This window comes from Anopheles maculipalpis, chromosome 2RL, assembly GCF_943734695.1.
Source record: "Anopheles maculipalpis chromosome 2RL, idAnoMacuDA_375_x, whole genome shotgun sequence".
In the NCBI taxonomy this organism is placed as follows: domain Eukaryota; kingdom Metazoa; phylum Arthropoda; class Insecta; order Diptera; family Culicidae; genus Anopheles; species Anopheles maculipalpis.
In genome coordinates, this window is record NC_064871.1 from 32,108,237 (window position 1) to 32,135,693 (window position 27,457).

The 27,457-nt window shown below is 41.8% G+C and overlaps 3 protein-coding genes across 5 annotated transcripts in view; 1 reads left to right on the plus strand and 2 right to left on the minus strand.

Annotated features, from left to right (window-relative positions):
- LOC126556748 (atrial natriuretic peptide receptor 1-like) overlaps positions 1 to 2,463 on the plus strand; it is a 145,290-nt gene extending 142,827 nt beyond the window's left edge. For all 3 annotated transcript variants that reach the window (XM_050212221.1, XM_050212220.1, XM_050212219.1), the window contains one exon: positions 1,772 to 2,463. In XM_050212221.1, the coding sequence (XP_050068178.1) occupies positions 1,772 to 2,463 (692 nt within the window). The remainder of the gene's footprint in view (positions 1 to 1,771) is intronic.
- Positions 1 to 27,457, minus strand: part of LOC126557109 (F-box/LRR-repeat protein 7) — a 440,460-nt gene that overhangs the window by 181,537 nt on the left and 231,466 nt on the right. The window lies entirely within an intron of this gene.
- On the minus strand, positions 9,511 to 25,631 carry LOC126566488 (histone-lysine N-methyltransferase, H3 lysine-79 specific). The gene is made up of 6 exons (XM_050223266.1): positions 25,359 to 25,631; positions 23,874 to 25,282; positions 19,251 to 23,236; positions 18,236 to 18,439; positions 17,791 to 18,159; positions 9,511 to 10,709 (listed from the first exon to the last, which is right to left on the minus strand). The coding sequence occupies exons 1-6, from the start codon at positions 25,623 to 25,625 to the stop codon at positions 9,511 to 9,513; spliced, it is 7,434 nt and encodes a 2,477-aa protein (XP_050079223.1). The 5' UTR covers positions 25,626 to 25,631.

The window sequence follows — 27,457 nt, forward strand, 5'->3', positions numbered from 1 at the left end:
CAACAGTTTTTCTTTGACGCTACAACCTCAAGAGGCCGTCTAAAGCTCAAGAGGCCGATGTTTGGTTAATGACACTCCTGATAGGCAAGTACTGAAGCGTTAGGTCTTTTTCGAATCTCCTCCAAACCGTCTCTCCGCATGCAGCCCTGACGGCCCAGCTATTTAACTGATATGATCATGTCAAAAAGATTAGTAACATCATGCCAAGTAGATGTGGATTAATATTTACCCAACAAATATTTCTAAATTTAATTTTATGGGTAAAATACAACCTTTGTCTCTCTTCGCCTCTGCTTAAAAAGAGGCATCAGCGAAATATACACATCAGATACTGTTGAAACACATAAGGACCCATTTATTAGATTTTAGTTGGATCTATTCTAACTTGACTTTGCGAAGCAACAACGCTAGTCTAATTATTTAGTATGTAGTCCTCGGTCTAGGGCTCAGAGGAATCTCTTCGTCATCAACAATTACTATTTGCGGGGAGGGAACCTACCAAAGTCGCTCAGCAACTGGTACAAACTGATGAAGGCGATCTTCAAAACATGTCCCTCTCCTGGCACTGTGGGATTCATGGTCGTAACCCCACAGGAACAGACCGCACTAAACCCTTCCTTGATCTGATCCGTCTATGCCGATACGCTGAGAAGAGTTGTCGGTTTCAGTATATACTCGATACTCACTTTTGAGTAGACGGCCCGTTGTTGCTGTTGGAGCCGTTGATTTTTGTATCAATTTTTGTTCACCGTCGTCGTCGTCTGCGTGCCGTTGGAGGGCTTTCTTCGTTGCAGGGTTCTGAAACTACCCCTGGCAGCGGTACGGATCGCCTTCCAGGATTCGGTGTACAACGCACATCCCAGCTACTAGATTGTCCATCGTGAGCTACCGTGAGATGTTTTAGACTAAATTGAAAATCGTGTAAACGTGAAGTAAATATGGCGCATGTGATCCAGTGCATAGAAACACTCGGTGCAGTTTAGCAAGCCGTCCAGAAGAAGGCTTTCTAGAAGAAATAGCTGCGGAGGAACTCATGCCCCGTGAAGAGCTGGGTCAATAAAAAGTTCACCTTTTCGTGTTTCTGGCCCAGCCAGGTTAATATAACGGGAATCAGCCATTTTTTCTTCATTTTCAGTGCTGCAGGCTGCGTCCCTGTTATACTCTTGCCTAAATCATGTTTTATCCCTTTTAAGAGGCACACACTACATGAAAAAAACTCCTCTTTTCTTGTCTTGCACTGCCGTTACTTACTTTTCTTAACATCGTTTGACACGTAGCAGAATAGACAGCCCTGCGTACGTGAAGGCAGGAAGGAAGGCATCGCCTCTGCCACATACATCAATTTAAGAAAATACTGTCCGGTATAATGCATTAAGAACTTACTCGAGTTACAAATAGTCGTCAACGGAAGTTCTCCTTAGACGACTACCCCATAAATTTGTGACCAGATGCAGCAAAGCTGTAGGGTTCATTCTAACTAAATTAGCTGATTGTGAGATGCTGAGACACACAGGAAAAAGGTCTACCGTCTGTCCCAAGGTTCATCAGGTCCATCATGCCTCATACGAAAATTGGGCAATCATTGCAGGGGATGTCGTTCGTCGGAATTAAGCTCACTGGACCAAGACAACCAACTCTGATTTTTTGTGTTAGATCACTTAAACCTGTTGCACCTACTACAACCACGGACTGTGCTGGATATCAACAGTTCTTCTTATGTACAGCTCTTTAATTTCGTTTTCTATCCCTCTATCGCTCTATCCTTTATTAGGACCATGCGTAGCCGGCGTCGTCGGCTTGAAGATGCCACGGTACTGCCTGTTCGGTGACACAGTCAACACCGCCAGCCGAATGGAATCGAACGGTGAAGCGCTCAAGATACACGTTAGCCACACCACCAAAATGCTGCTCGACACGTTCGGCACCTTCGACCTGACCGAGCGAGGTCTCGTACCGATGAAGGGCAAGGGCGAGATGCTTACCTACTGGCTGAACGGAGAGCGGTCCGAGCCCTTGACACCCCTACCAAACGGCCTAAAAGGACCAACGATCACCACCAACCGGCAGCTGCTTGCCACCGACAGTGTCCTCCCATCCACCATTGATCCTTCGTCACCCCAGTTACTGCCATCAACCATCAACCAGAACAATGGGTCCGCCATCGTTGCCGGTTCGCCACCGCCACCACCAACCGGTATCCTTATCAACCATCACAACAACAACAACAACAATAACAACAACTCCCCCTGTAGCCTCAACAACAACTCGCCCAACAGCTGCCATAATCCGACACCACCGAAAAAGCTCAACAGTGTGTCGTACAGCTTCATGAAAGCGTCTGGTTCCGCGGGCAGCAACAGCAATGGAGCGAACGCGACGAAAGCTTCCACCCTGTCCAAACCAAAGCTTCCGGAGGTGGAAGCGTTACGTGGGGCAAGCGTTACCAAACCGTTACTTACCTGAAAGCGAATCGAAGCGACTTTTTGTGATGTAATTTTACACTTCGTTTAGCGGGAAGGGAGCGCGCTCGTACTTGTTTTCAATTACTCTCTAATCTGCAAATGCGTGTGACTGCATGTATTCAGTAGCAACAGCCGCAGTAGATTGGAAAATTTCTATTTCGTGACAAGAAAATTGAAAAAATAATGTCGTTTATGTCACACGGTTTTATCCAATTTGCTATCGATTTCAGGCAACTTAATAGCAGATGACTGCCAATTGCTGTACTTAACTGTTGGCTGGTAAAGTCGTTTACAATTTCGATCTTTAAACACAACAAGAACAAAGAAATACTTAACCGAAAGCTCACCGTGTGCTGTAACTGAACGTTTGGCGCTATGGAACGGAAAGTTCCCGCCACGTTCGGACATTAACAAAACAAAAAAACTACTATCTACTGTAAGCAAGCAGAAGCAAACAGGGCATCCTAAGGTAATGCTTTACGGTACGGTTTCTAGAGAGAGAATGGTCCGAAATTGATGTTGATGTTGTATAAAGTGTAGCAGAGTGTAGAGCAGTTACTAAATTGAGTGATTTAAATTACTCCTGTTTATATATGAATACATGTGTATATGTGTGTGTGTGTGTGTATGTGTGTGTAAGAAGTAGTATGTAAGGGACAAGTCAGAATTCCAGATTTCAAACGAAAGTATGTCCGTTACTATAAGCAAGCAAAATGTGAAGGAAAAACAAAATAATCGCAAGTCTCTCGCAAGAGCAAACTACACGTGTCATGCGGATAGCATACCTTTTGGGGGGCGCCCAATGGAGAAACAAACCCATTTGTAGAAGATATTTTTTGTAAGTGTATTAATGTAACAACAGTAGCCGGTAGTGGTAGTCATAGTAGTGTTGTAAGTTTTATCTGTAGCGAGATGTAACCGAAACGTAATCATGTGATCAAAACAGCAAAACCAGAGGAAACGCATAACACAGTTGCAAGCACAGAAGTGCAGCAAAGCATAAGCAAAATATCAAATTTGATGCCATTTGTAATAAATAGTGTGTGTTGTTGCTGTTAGGGAAAAGAAATCAGAACATTTTAAACCACGTGCCAAGTTGTAGGAAAAGCGGCTAACTGGGAGAAGGTCAGGCAATAATCAGGGGAATGAATGGGACATGCTGTAAAACTCTTCTTTGTGGAAGATTGGTGGAAATAGTTCGTGTGGTTGTGACGAGCAAGATGTGAAACAAAGTTGTATTTATGCATCAAACATGTGTATACCAATAATCTGAGTGGTTTTTTACTTAACAACCAACAATGAGAAAGAAAAAGGATGTAATACAGTAAGTAAATCGAACGAAAAAACCGGGCATCTTAAATGTTTTCATCCACATCTTTGTAATAATAATTGCCAAGATCGATTACCAAAAGGCTGCAATAGACAAAACAGTTCAGATAGTGTGAGTTTAGTTAGCAAAATGGAGAAATCATATAAAATTCGACAATTATTTCTCCAGGTTTTCCACTAGCTTTAGTGGTACTCCTTTTTCAGTTTCAATTTAGTGTATATTCAATTTTTAACTAATTTAACACGTTTATTACAATGAATAGTGCATTACTTTATTTCAAAAATGTTCTTACCTTTTGGCTCGAAGGTTGGAACGATATTTTCCACTGCATTATTATCGGTCTCATAATATTTTTTCGGAGTTCAAAACTACGATGAAAGGCACAATTTTGCTCTGTGTAAAAAGCAATCTCCCGCGCATTTAAAAAAGCAATATCAGCACTTTTTTTTCACTGCCAGGTAATCTCTCGCAATTATTTTCCCGCAAGTTTTGGGGCTCAAGTTTTATTATGCATTTTAAAATGCAATTTGCAGATCAAGATTAAAGATAGGCATTCCTAGCCCTTTCCCTTTGCTTTCAAAATAAATAACTGCATAGTTTTGTCATTTGAAAGTTGGTAGCAGCTTAGTTAGTTTAGTTTCGGGTAGGGTAGTTTCGTAATAATATTCAAAATAACAGAAAATTATTTATAAGCTTGACATCCTAAACAAACAAAACTTTATAAGAAATACAGTGATAATTGAATAATTTCAATTCTCAGTGATAATTTTTTATAATTTTTTTTCAGGCGGTCACAAAATTGAAAATTTCTTTCAACTTCAATTTGTTGAGATTTCCATTTGAGGCACTGTGTACAGAGTGTCGAGTCTCAAAAGGATTTTCTTTGATCGATTTTTCCAGATGATCGTGCCGATTATCAAAGACGATTATGACACACTTTACATTCTGTGGCGGATTAACCCCTATGGGCGAAGTTAGCGGCCGCCACCTCATCGACTTCCCAGCGAACATTGATGGGCCTCGATATCCATTCCACCTAGGCCCTCAAAATAAATTGATACGCTACTGTTTATTTATTTATAATTACTAATGACGGTCCAGTGCCGTATTGTCATACGCTACTGTTTACATTGAAGTATAATTGACATTTTAAAATTAAGTTAAATTGTAATTTAATTGTAACATTAAAGAATAATTGACACACAGTTGAAATAGAAATGTAGATAATAAAAATAATTTCTTCCCTACAACACAGTTTTGTTCTATGAGTAGATAAACCTGTAAACAATACGGCCAGGCAGTAGTACATGAATCAAAAAAATATATAAGCCTCTTGTTTTTTTTGTATAATATTCATAGTTTGTCTGTTTTATTTTTATTTACTTTATTACATTACATTTATTACTATTTTCTCCAAATAATATTATTATACTTACATGTGTGTTTAAAAGGGGTTTTGCTTGTTTTGTTTTTTTAATTTGTATTTTAGTGTTCTCTGTGTGTGAAACTTATTACTATTGTTTCCTCTTCTAACATTACTATTACTTCTAATATTTATTACTGCTCCTGTCATTATCTGTTCATACCAGCAATGGAGCAGTTATGCATTATGCATCATATTAAATTATTCATCTTCCATCCTAATTCGTCCTTTTTCTTCGTTGCAATACCTTTCTTACACCACGCCAACGAGTCCATTTCCTTTTATTATTTGAATTTGTTCTATGAGTCTCTTTTGCTGTTGCTTGATGTTTTTTTACCGTTTTTGTTTTTGCTTAGTTGCGTTTTGTGTGCTTTATTTTCATGTTCTCTATTTATGACTAAAACCTGTTAGAGAGTAATTTTTGTGTGTGTGATACCTATCTTTTATTTCCCTTAATTTGGCTTCATGCACAACCAAAATAAACCAAAAACGAATACGTTCAACTAATGGTAGTAAAATGAGGGACTTTAACACATCACTGTGAAAGGACAAAACTCAATCCTTTTTTTTTCTATCTCTTGCTTGGGCAGGACACATTTTCTATACATTCGCTTGCGGGCGAAAAAGAGATCAGTATTAAAAGTACGGCCACTGACGTTTCCTCCAACACTCAAGGTACGAACTTAATTCTCAGAGGATAATGTTAATAATTTAACTCAACATTTGTACAACCACAAACATAGTGGCTAGAAAAAAAAACAACTAAAATTAGATACCTTTCATTCGGGTTTTCAACTAAATTACATAAATTACTTTACACGTTTTCTTGTCATTCAATTAACTTAAAAGGTATTTTTCGAACGATTCCAATATAACGATCGAAGGTATTTGCGTCAGAAAACCTACATATTTCTACTGTGTGTATAATTAAACTTTAAAAAAAAATTAAGAAAACAAGAAAAACGCTAGCTCAAACCTAAACTTAAAAACAAATTAATATAAAACACGTCCAGCACACAACAACGTGCACACTACAACGGCCGCGAGGATAATTATCTACAGTACGTACTATACAACGAAACTAAATAATATGGGTCTGATGGTGACAGTGTTGTGCTGTGTTTTTTCCTTGGCTATCTTGATTTAGCTGAGGGGGGAAGTAATGGGACAAACAAGATAAAAGAAATGGAAGAAAATATTTCTAAAGCAAAACAATACTTCAATGAACGCAAAAACAATCCTGCTAGTGTTTGGCAAGGATTACGCTTTTTCATCGTGTTCAAGGTTGATCTTTTGCACTTAAAAAGTGGCTCTAATTTAAATTAAAAAAAAAAAAACAGTTTAAACCGATAGAGTACCACAGAGAATTTTCTATTTCGATCTAACTCTTGGAATAAAAGACAGATCTCAGAAACTAATTCACTCCGAAGATTTACTTCTGAACGATTAATCCAATATTGGATATGAAGAAGAGGACTAAACGAGTCCAATTTGTGGGTCGTTTTCAGAAAGAAGAGACCTGGCCAAGACTAAAATTCACACTAGCTGACGAAATAAACAGTCTAGATCATTTTCTTCTTTCCGACAAAATTGCTTCCCCTAAACACTCTATCCCTCATGTGTGGTTCGCTTTCTACGACAAAACTAAAAAGCTGCTACCTTCTCTGCTACATATTACGAGTCACCACCACGTTATTATTGCATGTTTTTTATCTGTTCCTCTATTGCATTCCACATTTGGTCATCAAAATGGCACCGTTTGTATGTGGAGTTTATCTTTGCTTTGCTTTACCGGAAATTTGCCTTTCCCTATTAGTCCTGAGAGGTTAATTTTTGTTGTGATTTCGCTATTTTGTGGCTTCATCGCGCACACACACACACACACACACATACACGCATCTTCCGTTCCGTATTTCTATATATTCTAAAATTTGCGTATTGATATTACCTGTAATTTGTTATTTATTTGTTGTATGGGCTCTGTCTTCATTGTCGATTAAACAAAAACATTTCCCGAAACGCTGGAAAGAATTCTGGGTTATATCGGTTCATCTCTCCTTTGTGTTTCAGAGTACTGTTTATTATTTGTTTCCTTCGCTGATCGAACTATCCTTCCACTCTAGTATATTCTTGCCTCTTACGTTAAATTACCTATCGTTTTCTTTTGTAGTCTAATTTTGGCATAATTTCCACAATATTGTAAGCTACTGTTTGTGTATTCCTTACAGTCCATCAAAGCTAGGATATTGTGTACGTGTGTGTGTGAATGTGTGGGTGAAATTAAAATAAAATGCGCTTGTTAAATTTTAAAGTATTCCCATCTCTTCCCCCAAATGCTTCGGTTGTTGCTTTAACGGAAAATGGACATTTTAAAACAAAAGTAAATTAAAACAAAACTCACACTCGAGAATGTGTGTGTGTGTGTGTGTGTGTGTGTGTGTGTGTGTGTGTGTGTGTGTGTGTGTGTGTGTGTGTGTGTGTTCCGGGATGCTACAAAAATGTACGTATATAATTGGCTACTTATACGCTACAAAACATCTACTAATGTCCATTTAATTCTGTATATTGCGCTCTAGGGTGCTCTTTTTGTGCGAGTGCGCGCCAGCACAGCGAAAGTAGAGAATAGAACTAAAACATGAAAATAGATTATAGAAAACATAAAAAGGAAATTTAACGAAATGCAACATAGTTGCAAACAAACATAAACAAATTAAAATATAGGAAAGCTAGCAGTTTAGACAAGAAATTATAAGATACGAACCAAAAGAACACAAAGCGGATGATTAGAAGGCCCGTTATCTGTTGTGTATCTTCGCTTTCATACTTCCCCGTTGCACCTTTTCTATATCTTTTGTTCAGTTCTTATTTTCTCTTCTATTAATGAATGATTTGTATGTTTCTTGTACTTGTACTAGAAATATATAACTCTTCCGTTCGTCAATATTGTTACACTATGCACACATACACACAATGTTGTTGCCGCATCGACGTTCGTTTAGCTTCGAGATAATGTGACTTTTGTATGCGTCCACACAATTACTTCCACGCTAACTATAATCCTAAAAACACGAATGAGGTTTTACATTTGCTTCTTGGTTTCTTTGCTGGTTGATTTGCAGTGATGAATTGCCTTACTTAAAAATTTTCATTCGTGCATCGGTGGTTTTACCGTGCTACGGGGCCTGCGGATGAATCCTATACACTTCTAGGCATGCTTTACCAAAAGGAATATGCGTCGAAAATAAAGCCTCATCATCTACGGGTATTTCGCGTAATCAAATCGCCAGTGATTAAATCGCATTTTAAAATAAAAAAAAGCCAACAGCCAATGCCAACAGCCATTCTTAGCCCAGAAAAATGCAGTCCAAAACCAGAACTAGGGCCAGGGGAATCGGATTTTGTACGGCACACATTAGTCCTAAAAGATAAGTATTAGGGTGGCAGTTAAAAAGGGTTCAGTCTTCGTCATCGCAATTCGATGCAAAATATTTTTGCTATGCATGGGATTTCTTTGTTTCACATGCGTTAGAAAATAATTAATAAGTTTAGAAGAACGAACAATCAATCAATCAAATCAATCAATCAATTTCTATTATAACGCACTAGACTATTTCCTATACATTTTGTTTACTCAATTCGACCATTTTTTCACGATTTTTTCCTCGCAAAATTGTAGATCCACACAAAAAATCGATCCTAAAGGTAATGAAATCAACCCGTTTTAACTTAGTTGAGTGAACACTTTAGCAAAAGGGATAAAAAGGTAAAAAAAAGGCTTAATGGCAGTTACAGTACACGCACATTATCCGGGTTTTCCACCTTAAAAATGAGTCCTACTAACGAACGAGATTCGGTTCGGGCGATCGGGCGCAAAACGGTGAACACATCAAATGTGTTTGGGTATGTGTTTCATTAAAGCAAAGTCTCTAGTAGTTCGACTAAATTATTTGAGCAAAGTTGCAATTTTCTTTTACCAGACCTAAACACATTTGGGCAATGAAGGATATGATGGTGCGCGGGTAAAAGTAGAGGACGAACTTTACTAGGAACTTAAACCTGAACTTTAAAAGCAAAAAGTTAGCCTTTTTCCTAAAATAAACCGCTTCAAATCGAAATTATTCGTGCCCCCTTTAACTGTGCTTGTGTGTGGCAGCATCATAGTTGCTCTTCACTTTCAAAACTTAATGAATCTTAGTTCAAAACTGAAAAACCTATTGGCTAATTAGCATGTATCAAGCGGTCGTAAAATTCGTCCGGACGTCTCACGCAAGGCTCTTTTTTTCTAGCACGAAGAATCAGGCCGAATGGTTTATCGATTGGCTGCTACCTCGACCGGTCGCCCGTGTGGATGAACCCGTAGCCGATCCGGATGACGCATTCGAATGCTCGTCGTCCCAGTTTTGCCAGTCTTTGCCTTTGGGTCGAAATTTGGCCGATTTATGTTTATGGTGATGCTGTTGCGGTTGTTGCTGAGCAGCTTGCTGTTGATTATGGTGCTGCGAATGATGATGTTTTTGCTGCTGTTGTGCAAGTTGATGATCATCGTTACCATTATCTGCAAGAGAGTTACCTTCCAATAGTGACATTGTGGTGGACGAAGCTGAAGGATTCGAATTTCCACCATCCGCCGACAGCATGGTACTGGTAGAGCCCGGTCGGTGTGTCAGTGCGGTAACGGCATAGTCCTGTTGTTCCATCGGTTCTCCAACGCTAATCGCACTGTTACGGCCACCGCTTAAGCTTTCTTCGTATTCTTCCCAATTTCGTTCACGGAACTTTTTCTTGTAATGCTTCTCGGACGACGAGGAGGAGGAAGATTTCGATTGCCGCTGATACTTTAACGGGATACCAGGTGGCGCTGCTGTACCTGCTGACACACCGTTATTACCTCCATTGGTACCACTGCCTGGAGGATGCAACAGCGATGGTTGAAGTACAATGGACGAATTTCCTGCACCTGCAATTGTGCTACTAGCCGTTGGATGTCCGAATAAAAGCGGTGGACTCGAAGTAGGACTCGGTGTTCTGGGTAATCCAACATCCGACAACGGTGGACTGTCGACGGGCTCGGCAGGTGATGATTTTATAATCGGTACCATGTGTTTCATCGACAAACCACCAACAGCTACCACTGGCGTGTGTGTACCACCAACGTGCTGCCCATGACTACCAGTTACACTTCCGATACTGCTGGTACTGCTGTTGCTGCTGCTGCTACTACTGATACTGCTGCTGCTGCTACTGCCCACACTAGCGCTGCTCGGCGGCACATCCAGCTGGGACGATGAGGACGAAGACGACAAGAACGTACGGCTGTGATCGCTCTGATTGATGCCGCTGTCCGGTGAGGTGGTGCAGCTCGCCGAGGACGGTGGTACGTCTTCGTTCGAGCGCCGCGTTTTGTCGAGTTCGGTTGAAGCAAACGCTACCAGCCGATCAAAACCGGAACTGACGCGATCGTGCCAGCTCGATTCATCGTCACCGACCACATCATCTGCACATTTTCCATGGGTAGGAAGATGGTACGAATAAAGAAAGGTTGAGAATTAGTACGGTAAATGCTGATCGAGCCACAAATGAGTGTGCGTTGTGGTACAATTATAGGAAACAAACTATATCACGCAAGCAAAAATAAAAGAAAGTCTCCTAAATGCTTAGTATTATTTGGTGCAAAGAAAAACGTCCTACGCGGATAAAGATGTGAAATATTTTATTCTTTTCAACTAATAATAAAATCAAATTTAAGAAACAAAGTAACCAAACTGGAAACAAGTTGAGAAAAAATACTAAAGCTCAAACAAAATTATGATGAAAATAAGGCTACTAACACATGAAAATAACTCGAATCGTAACGATTTTCTATAAAATTATAAAAAAAAATCTACCAAAGGCTGCAAAAAAACCTATATTCTTTTCAATAATACGAAATAATGAAATGGATATGAACGGCTAAATGAAACAACATAAAACACAACAATCATGTCTAGAGTTTAACAACTACAACCATCACCACCATTTTAACACAATAAATCAGGGATAACAAACATTTATTATTACAACATTAAACTAAAAACCCGCAACACACGAAACAATCGTTCCGACTAATGGCTAGTACTACTACAACACATTAATGTGTAAGTTTGATTAGCTATCATAATAGTAATGGATATACTTAACGCGAGAAGATAAAAAAAAAACCCTTAACCAACAAAACAATCGGCGCGATTACTACTACCGCACTTTGTTACTAGTAACGTAAGAAGTTCAAATGGTAATAACATAATTCAAAATAGTGCAATACGCTAGGTGCTTGTTTGCTGGTTGGTAGTGCTGAGAGTGCTTGAAGCAGATAGTAACAACTCTATTCGTCTTCTATCATATGTAGGAATGCAAGCCGTTCAGGTAAAAAGAGCAAACTAACAGCCACATCAAGAGAACTCTTGGGTACACGTAATCAAAAATGCGAATTAGGTTTAGAAAAAAAAACAAACAAACATAAACCGAATGTGGAACAGAATAAATAACACTTTTTCGCCAAGAACATGCAATGGATGTAAAGTCGATCAACGTATGCAATTATATCACACAGCAGCAACAGAAATCGCTTTTTATAGTAATATCTTCTTCATAACATCATTCGTGTACTATGTTGTACAGGTACAGAGCATAGCAGGGGGGGGGGGGGAAATGTGAAGATGATTAAATTTTGATATCGGATCAATACGGGTAAATGAAGGACATATTTTAGTTCGTCGCGGGCTCGTCCCAAAACATCACCTATTGAGTCCTAAGCTATAAAAAGATAGGAAGTGAAGGTACAAGGCTTCTACCCTATAGTCAGAGTTTCTACTTCTTTGCGATCAAACCTTTCTTTGCACCTCAATACGTAGTCCTACAACATTGGAAGCCTCATGTCACTCCCAGTCCCCAGACTTTTTGTCCCCCGGTCGCCTAGAACATAATCCGGTTTCAGATTATTCAATTTTGGCATATTTTGAAGTACAAGTCTACAGTGTATCTCAATCTGTAGGTATGTATGGTATTCAGGGGTATGTAAAGACCCTGAAGTCTATTGTTGCAATTGAAAGCCTTGTTGTAAGATAATTTAATGTGAAAGGATCTCACGAACATAAAACCACCCGAAAAAGTTGATGAAATGTCTTTGTGTTATTATGCTCAGGGCTATGAGACCTAAGAAAACTCTGGTAACATTCGAAAAATAGAGCTTTTGACCTTTTGATACAAAATTCTCTTAGAAAAGCCACGAAGAGTTGAGAACAATGTATATAAAATAGGCTCGGCCACGGGAAAAGCAGTTGAGAAGCCAGTTTGGCCACTTGATAAATTTGATGATAAATGTTAAAATCAACTTTTACTCAGCTCTTGTACTCGAGAGCCAATTGGTTATTATTGGACGAGATTTTCAGATCACTAATTTGTTTCATTTTTCTTCTTCCGCACCTTGTATAATCTTCTTTTATCCACAAACACACCGCACGTGCCATCTTTTATGTGCATCATATCCGCCTGCTTCCTTCTTAATTATCATAAGTTTTATGTAGAGTAAATAGTATCTTAATTTTAACTTACAACACTACATGTTGTTTTTTATAGAGATTAGATCCTTTTTCATTTCATTTTCTTTTATATTTTGAAATGCAAATATATAGTTTAATGTGTATGTTATTTCGTTTTTGTTAGTGTTTATTTTCTTTTTTTCTTTAGTTAAATTTCTTGTTCAGTGATTTACTTTATTTACATCTTCTGTTTTGCTTCTTTTGGCAAATGTATAAATGGAGGAAAAGTAGTAACGTTAGTGTAGATAGAAAATGAATTTATACAAAAAAATGGCTATAGTATAACAAATTAGAATTCAAAGGAGAAAAGAAAGTGGGATAGAGATGATAATCCCACTTGGTTGTTATTGTTTTATGTTTCAAATACTTTTCTAATAAGTATGACTTCACCATTCATCCTGTAAGGAAACACAGTTTTACAAACTTGCCATTTTTGTTTTCGTTATCTGTTTATATCATAATATTTGATGTACACTACCGTTGGTTAAATATTCTTGTCCCATTTTGTTTTTTACACGGACCTATTTTGTAATGCAATTGTTGTGTTTATGTTGTTATGGATGATGAGTTTTCTACAAGCTGCATAAACTTTATCTCTTTTCTTCCTTTTCTTTACCCTTTTCTCACCTTTAATTAAATTGGACAAACACCACAAAAAGTTGAGAATACGTATCAACCCGAAGTGAACCAGAAATATTCGACAAACATGACATGACAAATTAACACACCAAGACAAAAATGATGTCCCTAAAGACCTAACAGATGAGCAATTATCTTATTTTTTTAATTTTCCTTACTGTTATCTATTCAATTTTCTCAATCTTGCAACAGCCCTGCTTGCGGTAGCTGTAAATCTTTCCCAACCTGTTTTTTTTTTCCTGATGTTATTGGCTTGTCTATGATGGGTTAAGATTGGATGAAGAACGTTCTAAAATGTTTATACAAAATTATCGATTTTGTACCAGTGTTATCATGATCCCTGCCCGTTTGATCTTTTGCAAACCGTACACTCGTAAGAATTAGTTGAATTTCTGTTCTGTGGTCTTAAACTTTTCAGCGTAGCCTACGAAACTTACCTGCAAGCGCTATGTCCTTCTTTCAGTTGCTTTTCCTTGTCAACCTTCCTTTTCCCTGGGACCTAATAGCCAAACTAGAGGCATCAGCAACCACACTGCCTCTCTGTGCGTTGTGGTTACCGACTGGTCCCGCTATTTGAGTTTTGTTGAAGCTTTCGGGGTGGGAAAGTACGGGTGCCACATTTGGCTACCCGAGCTCTTCTAGTGGGTGGGTTTGCTACGGTCCTTACCAGACACGGCTGGTTCACTACTAACAGCACCATCAGCAGCAGCAGTCGTTACTGTACTAGCCAATGCGATTCCTTCGCCGTTCGTTGGATTGGGCTGAGAGAAGGAGGAATTGGGCGTTGGATGCAGTGAAGATGTGTGCAAATATTGTTGCTGCTGTACCGGTACATCGCGACGAATCTGATACTGTTGCTGCTGTTCACTTATTATTATCGGTACGGTTGCGGTGGTATGCTGGGAGCTCGGTGTTATTACGTTCAGTGCATGAGTTGCTACGGTTGCCGGTTTAAGAACGTCCCGATAATGACCACCGGGAACGGTAATAATCTTAACCGCATTGCTAGCAGCAACAGTACCAGAATCCGGGTGCGAAATGTTCACCTTCGATGGAGGAACACGACCACGACCAACTACGGTACCCAAGCTACGGGAGAGTGTTATGCTAGTGTTACATCTCCGGTCACCACCTTCACCATCTTCCTCAACACGTGGTCCAATGCCACCGGCGCCAACTATTGGCTTACACAACGCTACTATAAGACCCCGTTCACCATCACGTCCCGCAGTAGTAGTAGTATTAAATCCACCATTTTTAAGGTTAATTCTAGTACCGGAGGTGGTTACAGCGTCACCAGTCCCAACGGTCATTCTGCCGGGGGGCGGTTTCGATGCAACCGCATTGAGAATTTTGTACACCACCGGTTCTACGACCGGTCTCCCAGTACCAGAACCAACATCGGGCTGCCCGTCCAAAGACAGATCATTGGTGTTGAGCGTTACCGTCCCGGATGAACGCTCACCATTGCCGGTAGTGCACTCAATCGTACCGGTGACGCTGTTGATTATGATAGTGGTAGTAACGTTAGTAGCGTTAGCCTTACCACCAGTGGCTAATACCGCCTGCGAGGGAGTAGTGCTGCAGTAGCCGTCTTCGGTGCGATGTTGTACATTCGCTGGTATCTTGAATGGCACAACGGAGGATGTACTATCCACCATTGCCATCGTCAATCCGGGTGGAATCGGTAATAATTTTGAAGGTTTGATTCCGTCCACTGCAGACATCACCGTGCTCGTTGACTTAACGCCAGGTTTGTCTTTGCTGCTGCTACTGTAAGCACCACTACCACCGACCGTAACAGCTGAAGTAGGAGTAGGTGTAGAAGTATTGATGGTAGTAGTGGTTGTAGAGGTAGTAGCAGTGGTAGAAGTAGTAGTAGTAGTATTGGTAGTGGCAGTTGAGATCAGTCCGTGGCCTAAGACCAATATATACACACACATTGTGTTTATACAATGATGACACACAGTAAATATTCAAAGTTTCGATTTGATGCTTGACAGTAGTATATATGTATAAAAAATGTATATTGCGACGATCGTGCTCAAAGCCATACTCGATCCCTGTGTTCCCTTCCCACTGCAGTACGCGCAACGATATACGAAAGCATTCACATTTTCCACACGCTACGTGTACATTTTCTATGAGCGAAGAATCTTGGAAGCTGTCCTGCACTATACATGATACATTCCCTATTCCTTTGGTTCATTGTTTAGCGTTATTATGAAGCATGAATAGGCTGTTATTTTGTAGCAAATCCGAAAGAGGATACATGTATGCTGGGTTGTTTAAGATTCGGTGAGTTTAGTACGAGAGAGCTGGTTAACATGATGCTATGCTTTAAAATACAAATCAACTTATTCGCTACTATTATAGATCATATTACGCGCATGACTTTTGCATTAAAAAAATTATTTATTAGATGAGTACGACGCGACAATACGGCACTGGACCGTAATAATCAAATGTAAATAAAGTAAATAAGATGAGTACGACGGATTAAACGAGTGTCAACAATGTCAATTAAAATGATAAAAATGTTTTGAATATGCATAAAGCCTAATAATTTGACTAATTACGAGCAGTTAGGCCTCAGTTTTGACTAAAAGTACTTTTAGATAAATGATAGATAAAAAAAAACTAAAAATACTATAACTATCTAATAGCACATGAAAAAAATGAAGGATTAATACAGAGAAGATTTACTACCGATCAAGCTATGAGATGATTTATTGAGTGTGAGATTTTAAAAAGATAACGAATAAAAAAAGATTCAGATAATACGGAAGGAGAAGGAAGTGGAGAAGCAGAAGGTACGATGTGTGTTTGTGAACTGTTGTAAATTATATTTGATATGCTTTCAATTGTTTGTGGTTATTTATTAAAATAACAAGGTGAGTTTCACATCAACGGTGCATCGTACGGAATAAAATAAATAAGTAAAGATTAAACGATAAATTAGCATGAACAAACGGTTAAACAACGAACGTACCCATCGGAAAGTGTTAACAATTATAACAACAAAACACCATGAAACAATCAGAACACAAGAGGGTACTCTGTTTGAAAATTTTTGCAGCATGTTATGTATTATATGCGCACACCAAAACGAAAAAAGAACACAAAATAAACCCAACACATCCTTAAGATTGTGAAGAAAGCACTAGTGAATTGTTGCTGCCAGAGCACACAGTGTTGCACACAAATCGAAGGATAAACCGCAAACAACACTGTTTAAAACCAAAAGTAAGAGATCACACACTCGCATTACTCGTACCTACTTTTCGGGGAAGGAACAGACGAAAGAAGGAGTTGGAGATTCGATCTAATCGCTCGTAAATCGTGCACTATCGACAGTAGGTATCACTAATGGTAGTAGTAGTAGTAGTAGTAGAGGTAGTAGTAGTTCCTTCTAGAACATAATGAGACAAAACCGAAAGTAATTCTATTAACATAAATGTCTAAATATATATGTATATTGAAAGAAGTATACCACTACACCAGCGAAGCGGTGTGAGGACCGAATTTTTTTGTGCGCGTTATTTAGTATAGCGTGCAAAACATCTGTTCATTTGACTGTAGTTGTGAATGTACTATCACAACAAATTACACACTAATTCAGAAGCAGATATAATATATAAAGGTAGATTCAATGGAGCAAAAGGAAGGAATATTTGTTAACAAGAGGATAAAAATAGAATTTTTACGGTAGTTAGGTTATCGTAGAGTAATAAAATTTGATTATTGCGAATACAAGTGCATTAAATATCACATTAAACAGATGTTTTATACACACTATAGATTATAAGTGAACAGCTAAAAAGATGTTTCTACAGAAGACGTCAATCGACACAAAATTGCCACCGATCAAAGAACATATGATGTCGATTCAAAATAGTATTGGAAGTTAATACCACAATTTATCTAAAAAAACGTGTTTTTCCAATATGTGATGGACATATCAATCCATCAAACGTGTTATATCAGTCTATTTTTGTTAAGAAAAAAAATCTAAAACATTTTCTGGCGACCTTGAGTGACAACTGCTCCATGTCGTAATGGTTCCACACTATCAATAAATCATCTCACGACAAATAAGTTAGAAAATTGCTATTGCTTAAGGAAAATAGTAACGAGGAAACTAGCACTAAACATCACCAACGGGAATCCTACTTTTATCATTCAAAGCAAAATGCATACCAAAAGCGTTAAATGATATGAAAGCTAAAAGAGTAACTAAATTATTACGACTCAACATAAAATGTATATACAACGACCCAACCACAGCAGTCACCTGCCTGTTCGGGGGGAGGGAAGGTGGTGTGCTATTGCGGAAATGTAATCCGACCACATGCTTACCGTCAACGTCGTTGCGCGAATGGTGATTGTGGCGTACGTGCAGCGGATGATGATGCCGACCGTCATCGACCAGAGAGTTTATTTCCGGGCTCATCACTAGTGGCGGTGCCACGAGCAAACCGCCACGGCCGCCATGCCCGACGATACTGTTGGGCGGTACACTGCCGCGTGATACGTGCAGCATGTCCGGATCCGGACAATCGATACCGACCGGAACCGAGGACGAACTCGTATAGAGCATCTTTGGTGGACGAGTTCCAGGTGGATGTTCCACGATCGGTGAGGTACGTTTCAGCGCATGTTGATGGTGATGCGACGATGTCGAAGACGAGGACGATGTAGATGAGGATGATGATGATGAGGTGTATTCTGTAATGCATAACAAAACATTCGTTATACAATAGTTGTCTTTCGTGCTTTCAGATTTTTTTTTTCATTTACTTACTTTCAGACTTAATGTGTGCAGTTTGTACTATCTGAAGGCTTCCAGCATGGATATTGCTATTGGTACTGTTACTATTGCTGCTACTGTGAACCGAACCGGAAGTACTGTTGTGATGGACTCCTATGTCGCGCCTGTGACGCTCCTCATCCTCTTCCTTAATCTTGAGTGTGGCGATCACGCGTGCTTGCAATGACGCCGCAAGACCTAAAAAGAAAGAACAGATAAAATATCTTTGTTAATTCGGAGAAGCTAATTTGTTTAGTATCCATTAATTTATTCGGGGTTGAAACTGTGTTCAATTTCATAAATTTATTCAGAGTTCCAAACGGAATTTTGTTGAGCATCTCGAGTGTAGAAGAAAAGCTCTCTAAAACTGATAAATCGATAAGTGTTAAGAAAAGGAAATTATAATAGGGATTCGAATATTCGAAGCCCAGCCCTTATAAGGATTTAAATCTCAGAATCCAAATCCGAATCCGAATCCGAAACCGTGTTTTGTCATTCGCGTAGCGTAAGCAGCGTATCCAGTGAAGATATCTTAATACTTCCACGTTTAACTTTATTTTTAATGTCCTGGAGGGTTGCAGCAGGATTAGCTCTATCAACGAAGTCACGCCTCTCATAGTAGCTGTGACAACTAGCTGCACATTGAACCCCTAAAACAGTTTTTAAAACTTTCTATTGATTCGAAACATAAAAGGGTTTCAAAAACTCTGCGATTCGAATCCCAAAAGAGTTGTAAAAACTAGATGTGAGGAGCTTATTTAAATCATTCATTAAAAAGATTTAATCACTCACTCAACTTACTCACTCTTACTCAGTACGCAAAATACAAATTTGTACGATTAATTTTGGAATTTCATTAAAAGTTTTCATCGAAGCCCTCATCATGCATCATCATCATTTACATCATGCAAAATAATTTGTTGTTGATTTGTTGACCTGTTATCTAAACAGAATTTATAATCCCGATATCTAAATTGTCTATAAGCAAGATGCAATGCTCAATCATTACCTTCCAACGGTTGTCCGCCATTTAACCGTTCCATTCTGCTATCATCCATCGGAATCATTTCGCCACGCGACCGTGACATCATGCCCGGTTCACCCATCACCACTGGACCGCGGTGCAAATCCACCGGATGGTTCCCACGATGCGTTGCAAGCGAAGACTGATGTTGTATGTGCTGTTGTTGCTGCTGCTGATGTGGCTGATGATGACCCAGCCCTGTAGACACCATTGAAGATGGTGAGGGTAACTGTACTGGATGTTGCAACTGTTGCTGCTGTTGCTGCTGTTGCTGCTGATGCAGCTGTTGTTGACGCTTGTTGTGCTCGTCGGTGAAATACGACTCAAGGTACGGTTTCATGTCCGCACGAGGCAGTGCCATATATGGCAATGGATCACCTCCCGCTGTATGATGCCGCTCATGACCACGGGAAGTTGTCGATTGCTGATATACCGGACCACCTGCCCCAACTGGAACGCTGCCACTGCCCGGTGCCGGTGAGTATTGTTGCCGTTGCGCTGTACCATGCGGGGACACGATAGAGCTCGGTACGGTCACTGAGCTGGATCCTTTGTGGTTGGTCGATTTAGGATTATATCCCGTTACCTGAGCGAGCGAAGCTAAATTGCTCTGGCCGTGTAAATGGTGGACGGGTGATTTGCTGCTATTATCTCCCACACTTCCCGGTCTTGAAATGGGACTGTACGTGCCACCGCCATTTCCCGGCGCTGGTGGACCACCTGCTGCTGCTGCCAGATGTCCCGCTTCTTCCAACAACCGGATACTAACTCGTTCGGGTCGTTGCACATTCGTGTTGATGACCGTATTGCCTCCGGAAGGTGGAGGACCCGATGAGTTTCCGGATGAAGACGCAGATGATTGCTGCTGATGGGACGACATGTTGATCGCCGCGTTTATGATGGACTGATTCGAAATCTCTAGCGTACGCTCAATTTCTCCATTCACCAGATCGCCGATCGTTTTCACCGTACCCAAACCGGAGCCACCGGGACCTACCGGTGCTCCTCCTCCAGCCGATGGATGGGTTAATTTCTCTTGCGATAAGTGTCTTCGCAGTGCCATCTTTGCCGGCGAAACTTGCGTGTAATCGGGTTGGGATGATGTTGATCCGGGTCGAGAATTATTTCCCCCTTGCTGTGGAACGGAACCAGAAGATCCTTGCGATCCCACACCGGGCGAATGTGTCACTAGCGGGATTGGTTGCTGTTGTTGGCCACTGTAACGTACTCCCGACGATGGTCCATAATCGGCTGCCGGAATACTATCGAGGGAGTTAGTAGATGAACTGCGCGAATGACTCTGTAATATGGCGGACGATGGTGACGTGTCGCGCATTGGTTGTACATTACTACCCGGCACACTGCTACTGTTTGCACGTACTGGATCGTACCGGAAGTTTTCCGGTGCCTTAAATTCGAGCATTTTTCCATCACTCATGGCCGACGGTGGTGGTATGCCACGATGATGATGATGATGCGAATGTAAGGGATGATGTAAAGGATGGTCGGTAATCGGCAATCCTCCTCCATGGGCAGCGGCAGCCGCATACAGCATTGCACGATCACGCTCTCGCTCCTGCTGCTGCATAATTTGTTGATGCGTACTCATGGCCGACGACGATCCTGGCGAGTGATGGCTCAACCCGGTTACGGGTGTTCCTCCTTTCGCGTACGGATACTTTGAGCTTGGTGAGATCTTTGCCGATGGATTGCCAGCACCGCTATTGCTGCTACTAGCCGGCGGTCCGGTGGGATGCATTTTGTACGGAGACGTTGGCACGGGCGAGGTACTGGTGTTTAAGTGATGTGCGGCGACACTGGTGATTACGTTTAGCATACCCTGATGCTGCTGCTGTTGCTGGTGCATTTGGAATTGCTGTTGAGGATGGAATGATTGGTGCGGAGGATGATGAGACAATTGTTGCTGCTGTTGATACTGTGACTGACTAACCTGTACGTGCTGCGGTGGTTGTTGCTGTTGATGATGATGTGCTTGATGTTGTTGCTGTTGATGCGATGGATGATGTGCCGAAGGGCTGGGTCCTCTTCCACCCGAGGACGAGCGTGCCGACATGTCATGCGCTGTCATCATTTGATGCTGGTGATGCGATTGAACAGCTCCCGGAGAAGATTGCAGATAAACGATCGCCTTTGATGAGCCTGTTGCCGGACCATACCCTGATGAGGCTGATTTTAACGGTGAACCGTGAGGATCAACCATGATCGGTTGATGACTTCCACTGCGATGATGGCCAGATGCGCTCGTAGATGAAGTCGACGACAGCGTCGGTACATTCCCGAGTGGTGACGCCGATGACGTAGATGCCGAGCTTGATGATCCCGAGTTTCCCGTTTTTGGAGCACCCTGCAGTACGGAGGTGATTATACTCTTGAGACGATCCTCAAAATTAACTACCTTGTGCGAGTCGTGCAGCTTTCCACCTCCACCACGTCCTCCCGTACTTCCTTCCGCTGCGTTTCGTCCGCCTCCGCTATGAAGTTCGTTGGACATGGGACCAGGTACGTAACACTTCGGAAGTGGTCCACCACCACTGCTCGCTGGAATGGATGACACAACGGGCGCAGTTGGTAGTCCACCAGCACCAGCACCACCACCACCACCACTACTGCTGCGATGATGACTATGATGTGGCTTGTTAATAGTAGAAGCCGGAGCGGGCATCAACGCCGCATCCGCATGATGCAGATGAGGATGAACTAACGTTACTTGAGATTGTGGATGTTGATGGTGAGGAGGAAATGATTGCGGTGAACCAGACACAACAACTGCTGAAGGTTGATGAGCGGTAGTGAGCGGTACCGGTTGTACTGCACCAGAACCATGCGCCGCTGCCGGGTTTGCATGCTTTCCCTCAGTAACACGCTCTTTTGAAGAGTGTTTACCGGCAGCAAGAAGCTTTCCTGCTTCAATTTGCCTTCCCGTTTCAAGGATCTTTTGTGCGAGAATTTCCGGATTGTTTTCCTCGATCTTGCCAATGTCCGGTATTTCGGGCCACTCTTGCGAACGCGTTCGATTCTCGCGAGACTTTCGTTGTGCCGATCGAGACGAACTACCGGAACTTTGCTTTACGGGCGTGTGAGGTACGGTTGTAGGTGTAGATCCAACTCCTGAAGTTGGAGGAGGAGGATGCAACGGTCCTGTCGAACCTACCCCTGCACCACTAACCGGTGGTATCGTACGTTGGAGCGAATCGGACCCTTGTTTATCCACATGCATCACGTGTTCTCGATCACGAGCAACGTACTGTTCCCGGTCACGCACTTCCGTCGCTCGTGCTACAGCAATAATGGTCGATGTGGTAGATGCCGCTCCAGTGGACGATACGCCCTGGTTGCTGGCGCCACCAGACGATGTAGACGATAGTCCAACTACCATCGATTTTCGCTCCTCAGTTAGTTTTTCAATCAGATTTAGTTCTGATTCCAAATTCGACACCTGCGCGTAAAGTTTTTTGCGTTGGGATAGCGTACTTGCGATCGCTTTCAGTACCAGCTCGTTCGAACTTGACGATGTCAGTTCGGTATCTTCCATCTTAATGTAGGGCTGATGCGGGTGTAGCTGCTGCTGATGTGGATGCTGATGCTGCTGTTGCTGTTCGGAGCTAAGCTTCGTAAGATGTGTCATCACTAGCCGCTTCTGCTCTTGTTCGATTACATTTACTTGATTCTGCAACTTGGCTGCCATCACCTGAAGCTCTTTATGCCGACCAACGATTTCTTTCGCCTTACAAAGCAAATCATTTTGGCTGGTCGTACTGATGCCGAGTTCGTTCATGCGTGCCTTTAGCAGAGCTACACTATCATCGATCAGCACCTTTATCTGCTTCTCGAGCTGGCCAGCTCGATTCATTAGCCACTGGTTGCGTTCCTTCTCACGATCGAACTGCTGCTGAACGTTGTCCTTGTACGATGGTTTGCGCATCGCTTCGATGGTTTTCATAAATTGAGCCCTATACGGTAAGAAAGAAAGATACATTGATGAGTATATTTAGAACCTCGCTGTATCGCTAGGGAATAAAACATTTAAAAAAATTACAGGGCTATTACAGAAGATACCGCGAAATATGCACAGGATTTTCAAATCTGCACCAATACGAGAGCAATTCATGGAATTAGTGAATCAAGTGAATGACAAAAAAACTAAAATTTGTATGCCTAAAAAGATCGTATTCTTGGTTGGCTTAACGAGCCTTCACGTCGCCGGCCATCTGATGTTTTGATAGACTTGCTCATGAGAGGTCTAATCCAACTAAGAGGCGGATCCGTTTAACGGACAGGTTAAAATTATTTCATCATTTTTGCATTTACAAACAAAATCAGTATCCTTTCTTAGGTCGCCCATTAAAGTTAAGCCCAATGTTAAAACGAGAACTTAATAGATTTTAATTGGCCGATTTAATGTTGGCCGATTCGAACTGAGACAAAAATAATGACGATTTAATAAGTATGTTTTGTTAATATCCGCAAAATCCGCGCTGATGTAGAGTAAAACAGTGCAAAATGATGTAGAGTAAAAGCGCGAAACGCAAAATTCGCGCCAGCTGTAACAGCCCTGAAATTACCCTCCCCAAGAGGATAAACACTTACTTGAATAGATCGAGCAGTATTTGTAGCGCGTATGGTGTCTCCGAAGGCGCATCCGGAATGTCCAGTTCGTTATGCTGCATATCGCCCGCAAGCGAGGTAAGCTGCTGATCCACACATCCCGGGGCCGGTGGCAACCGTTTGCCAATCATCTGATCCGATGTGCTCAGTAGCGTTTCGTTATGCAGCAAATCAAGTCCGGCAATGTTAAGTGGACGCCGCTGCCGTCCCTTTCCCTTAACACGGCCCCGTTTCTTTCCGCCAGCCAATGCCGCAGCTGCTGCGGCAGACGCCGAAGAACCAACACCGATATTTTCCCGGTTGGTCGCCGACGCACTAGCGGCGGACGCCAGTTCCGTTTTCTTGCCCGTAGCCTTGTTGCGTGTAATCTTTCGACGCTTCTTGGTGGCCACCGGTATACGACCGTTACGCAGCACCGGTGAATTATTGTTCTCCTCCTCGGACGGACTTGTTTTACACTCTTTGCCGCTGTTCCAGTCCGACCACGTTTTGCGCGTTGTCGGCCCGACCACATCCGTATCGCTTTCCGACGTGCTATCGTCGTTCGTGATCTGTTTCGGATGGTGGTGATTGCTTTGGTCCTTGCGCGATCGCGACGATCGTGTCGAATGTGAACCGCTACCACCACCGCTTGTACCATCGTTGTGATTTTCCGTACCCTTCGTTTTCAACCGCTGAAAGTACCGCTCCAGTTTCGTGCGATCGATGATGTGCAGATAGTATGAGACCGGTTTACCCGTCCACGAGACCGAACCTCTGAGTGGGCTCATTTCGCTCACGTGCATGATCGTACCAATGTCACTTAGATTCCGATCCGTGATGCGAAAGTTTAACGGACAAAAACTTTTCGAAGAAACGATCCGTGCACCGTCCCGCAAATCAGCAAAACGTTCCTTGAGTTGATGATCAACATTAGGGCCAAAGGCGAAGTTATTCACAAACACGATCGTTGCCGATGTAATCTTCTCCCGATGCTCGTCTGCTAGAAAGTCTCCTTTAATCAGCTCATAGTCACCGTACTTCTTGCCGAACCAGCGCATCCACAGCTTGAACGTTGTGTTCATACCCTCAGCGTACTTCGACGGTACGTCCGCTTTCTCAATACCGAAGCACACCTTGACAGGTGTCGAAGCGGCCATCTGTAGTACCACCTGGCCGACACCCGAGCCTAGATCGACGAACACATCATCTGCAGTGATCTTTACCTGATCGATCATTTGGCAGATCAGATCAAACGACGTTTCGCCGTACACTTCCGGTGAAAACGGTTCGTACTGGTTTAGTTTTTCCGGTTCTACCACTGCCTGGTTGTAAACTTGCTGTATGATGTGCTTCAGAAGTCCACGGGAAGGGTAGGTGAACCGTTGATTTGATAAGGATGTTCCCTTTTCCTGTAAAAATAGAAAAAAAAAGCAATTAGTAAAAGTCTAATAAGTATAAATTCAAGAATTGCTTTTGCGTTCTTACCAATGCCGCGACACTGTCGATCGCCCGGTTGAAACGATCGCAAAGATTCTTCATTGCATCATAATCGCCCGTGTCGAGTTTGTTAAGATCGATTTCCTCGATTGCCGATTTGATTTCCGGCATGTCCTCGCACACCCAACGCACATTCTCGATTAGCTCAATGCCCGAATCGTGCCCGGTACCAATCGAAAAGGGCCAATTGTACAGAAACGGTTCAGCACCGGCTGGCGATTGCAGCTTAAGCTCCTTGTAGTTTGGGGTGGCCATTGTTGCTTTTGTTTGCTATTCCTCACGACTGTTGTCACGTGTACCAAATATCCTACCACCTGTGCTTTGCAAGGTTGCTTCCCAAACCACTGTCGATGGTGTTTGTTCCGTCAATAGTGTCAACCCACAATGCCAAGTCAATTGACGCCAATTTTGTCACCCGCGGTCCAGTGCAAGAGGTAGTAGCGATCGCGTTACGCACATTCAGGTGTAACGCTCTTAGTTGCTAAATTTTCCCCGACGACGATATCCACCGGCATCAAAAGGGTCACGAGGGAAGCACGTCGATTGCGTGTCGATTTGCTATGGTACACTCCTTTTCGGACACACTTCCGTTTTGGATTTCTTACTCTAGAGATCACTTTATGGGAAGTGATACACTATGCACTGGCAATTAAGCGCTACCAACATTTACTATTTTACACGTGTACAAGGGATACAGCTTTCCCTTTCCCTCTCCCTTTCTCTGCCACGTACTTTTCACTGTTCTCTGTAACGATGATGATGAGTAGCTTATTGTCTCATCATGCTTGCATCATATTTTCACTTTAAGAATGTTATTCTTTGCTTTACCGCACTTTGTATTATATCTGTTCTAGGCAAAAAATGCAACTCCCGGCACAAAACACTTTCCGCACTACACCACCGGCAACTGACGGACGTTTCGTTGCTGTAAAATCTTGGCAGATTGTAGTTACTGCTGCTGGTCAAGATTTTTTGCGCTGTATGCTGCCAGTAGCTATTGCTGCTGGTAAGCTGTATTATGAGTGGTAGATGCCGCCAATTGTTCCTGGGTGCATGTGTTGAATGCTGCTGCTGTTGGTGCTGCTTCTTTTTCTTCTGATGATGTTTCAGTCTACCGTGGAAAGGATGCATCGTTGTCGGTAGTTTCGATGTTTTACTGCAGAGCATACGAAAATAAAGAGAAGGCAATCTATTAACATTTCTGTAATTTTTCATCATTGTGAAAGGAGTAGGTGTAAACGTGAAAATCTTGAGACATTGAGCAAATTATTTAATTAAAGGCTGATCTGGGAATCGAAGTTTTTTCAATCGATGGCACTGTGATCTAGCGTTTTTTATGTGTTTGATATACAGCCAGTAAATTATAGCATTATCCGTTGTGTATGAGCAACTTAAAGGAAACGAATACATAAGCGCCTCGAGGATTGTATCAGGTTCAGCCTCCCAGCGACAGTTATCGTTAATCCAGTAAGGTAATAGAATCTTCCTAGGATCTCCCTAAGACTCTTATGAGAAAACATGAGGTTTTATTGTCCCATTGTGACAGATCTTCCTATCATTGTCTGTTTGGTCGTGGAAGCTTCTATGCAAATCGCCCTTACGTACAGCCGACCGATGTGATGGAGCCCCTAAAACATTTTAGACGCGTCTTCATTCGAAGAGACTCTTCCACAGCAGCGATCAACAGGATTTTTGGGCAAACTTCTGCCGAAGGACCTTACCCAATCCATGTAAATTTAAGACAGTAACTGATCGCGAAACTATAGAAAGAGCTAATAAATCCATCCCATACTTTTAGGAGGTTGTCTTTTTCGTGTTTATATGAGCAATAAACAGTTCTACCAATGATATTGGTTTATAATTGATATAAATTAATATACCCCAAAATTTGAGGTGAAGGACACCTCGTTTGGCAGCCACATAACGGATAATGTTTCCTGTTAACTTCGGAACTTCGCGTCAGTAAATATTATTCAATGTGAAGTCAATTCACCAGTTCAAACTGTTCATGTTTTACTAGACAATTCAGCGTCAGTTTTAAGTGCTTCCTTTCCCATGTTAAACAGCACGTGTTTTATCACACGCGA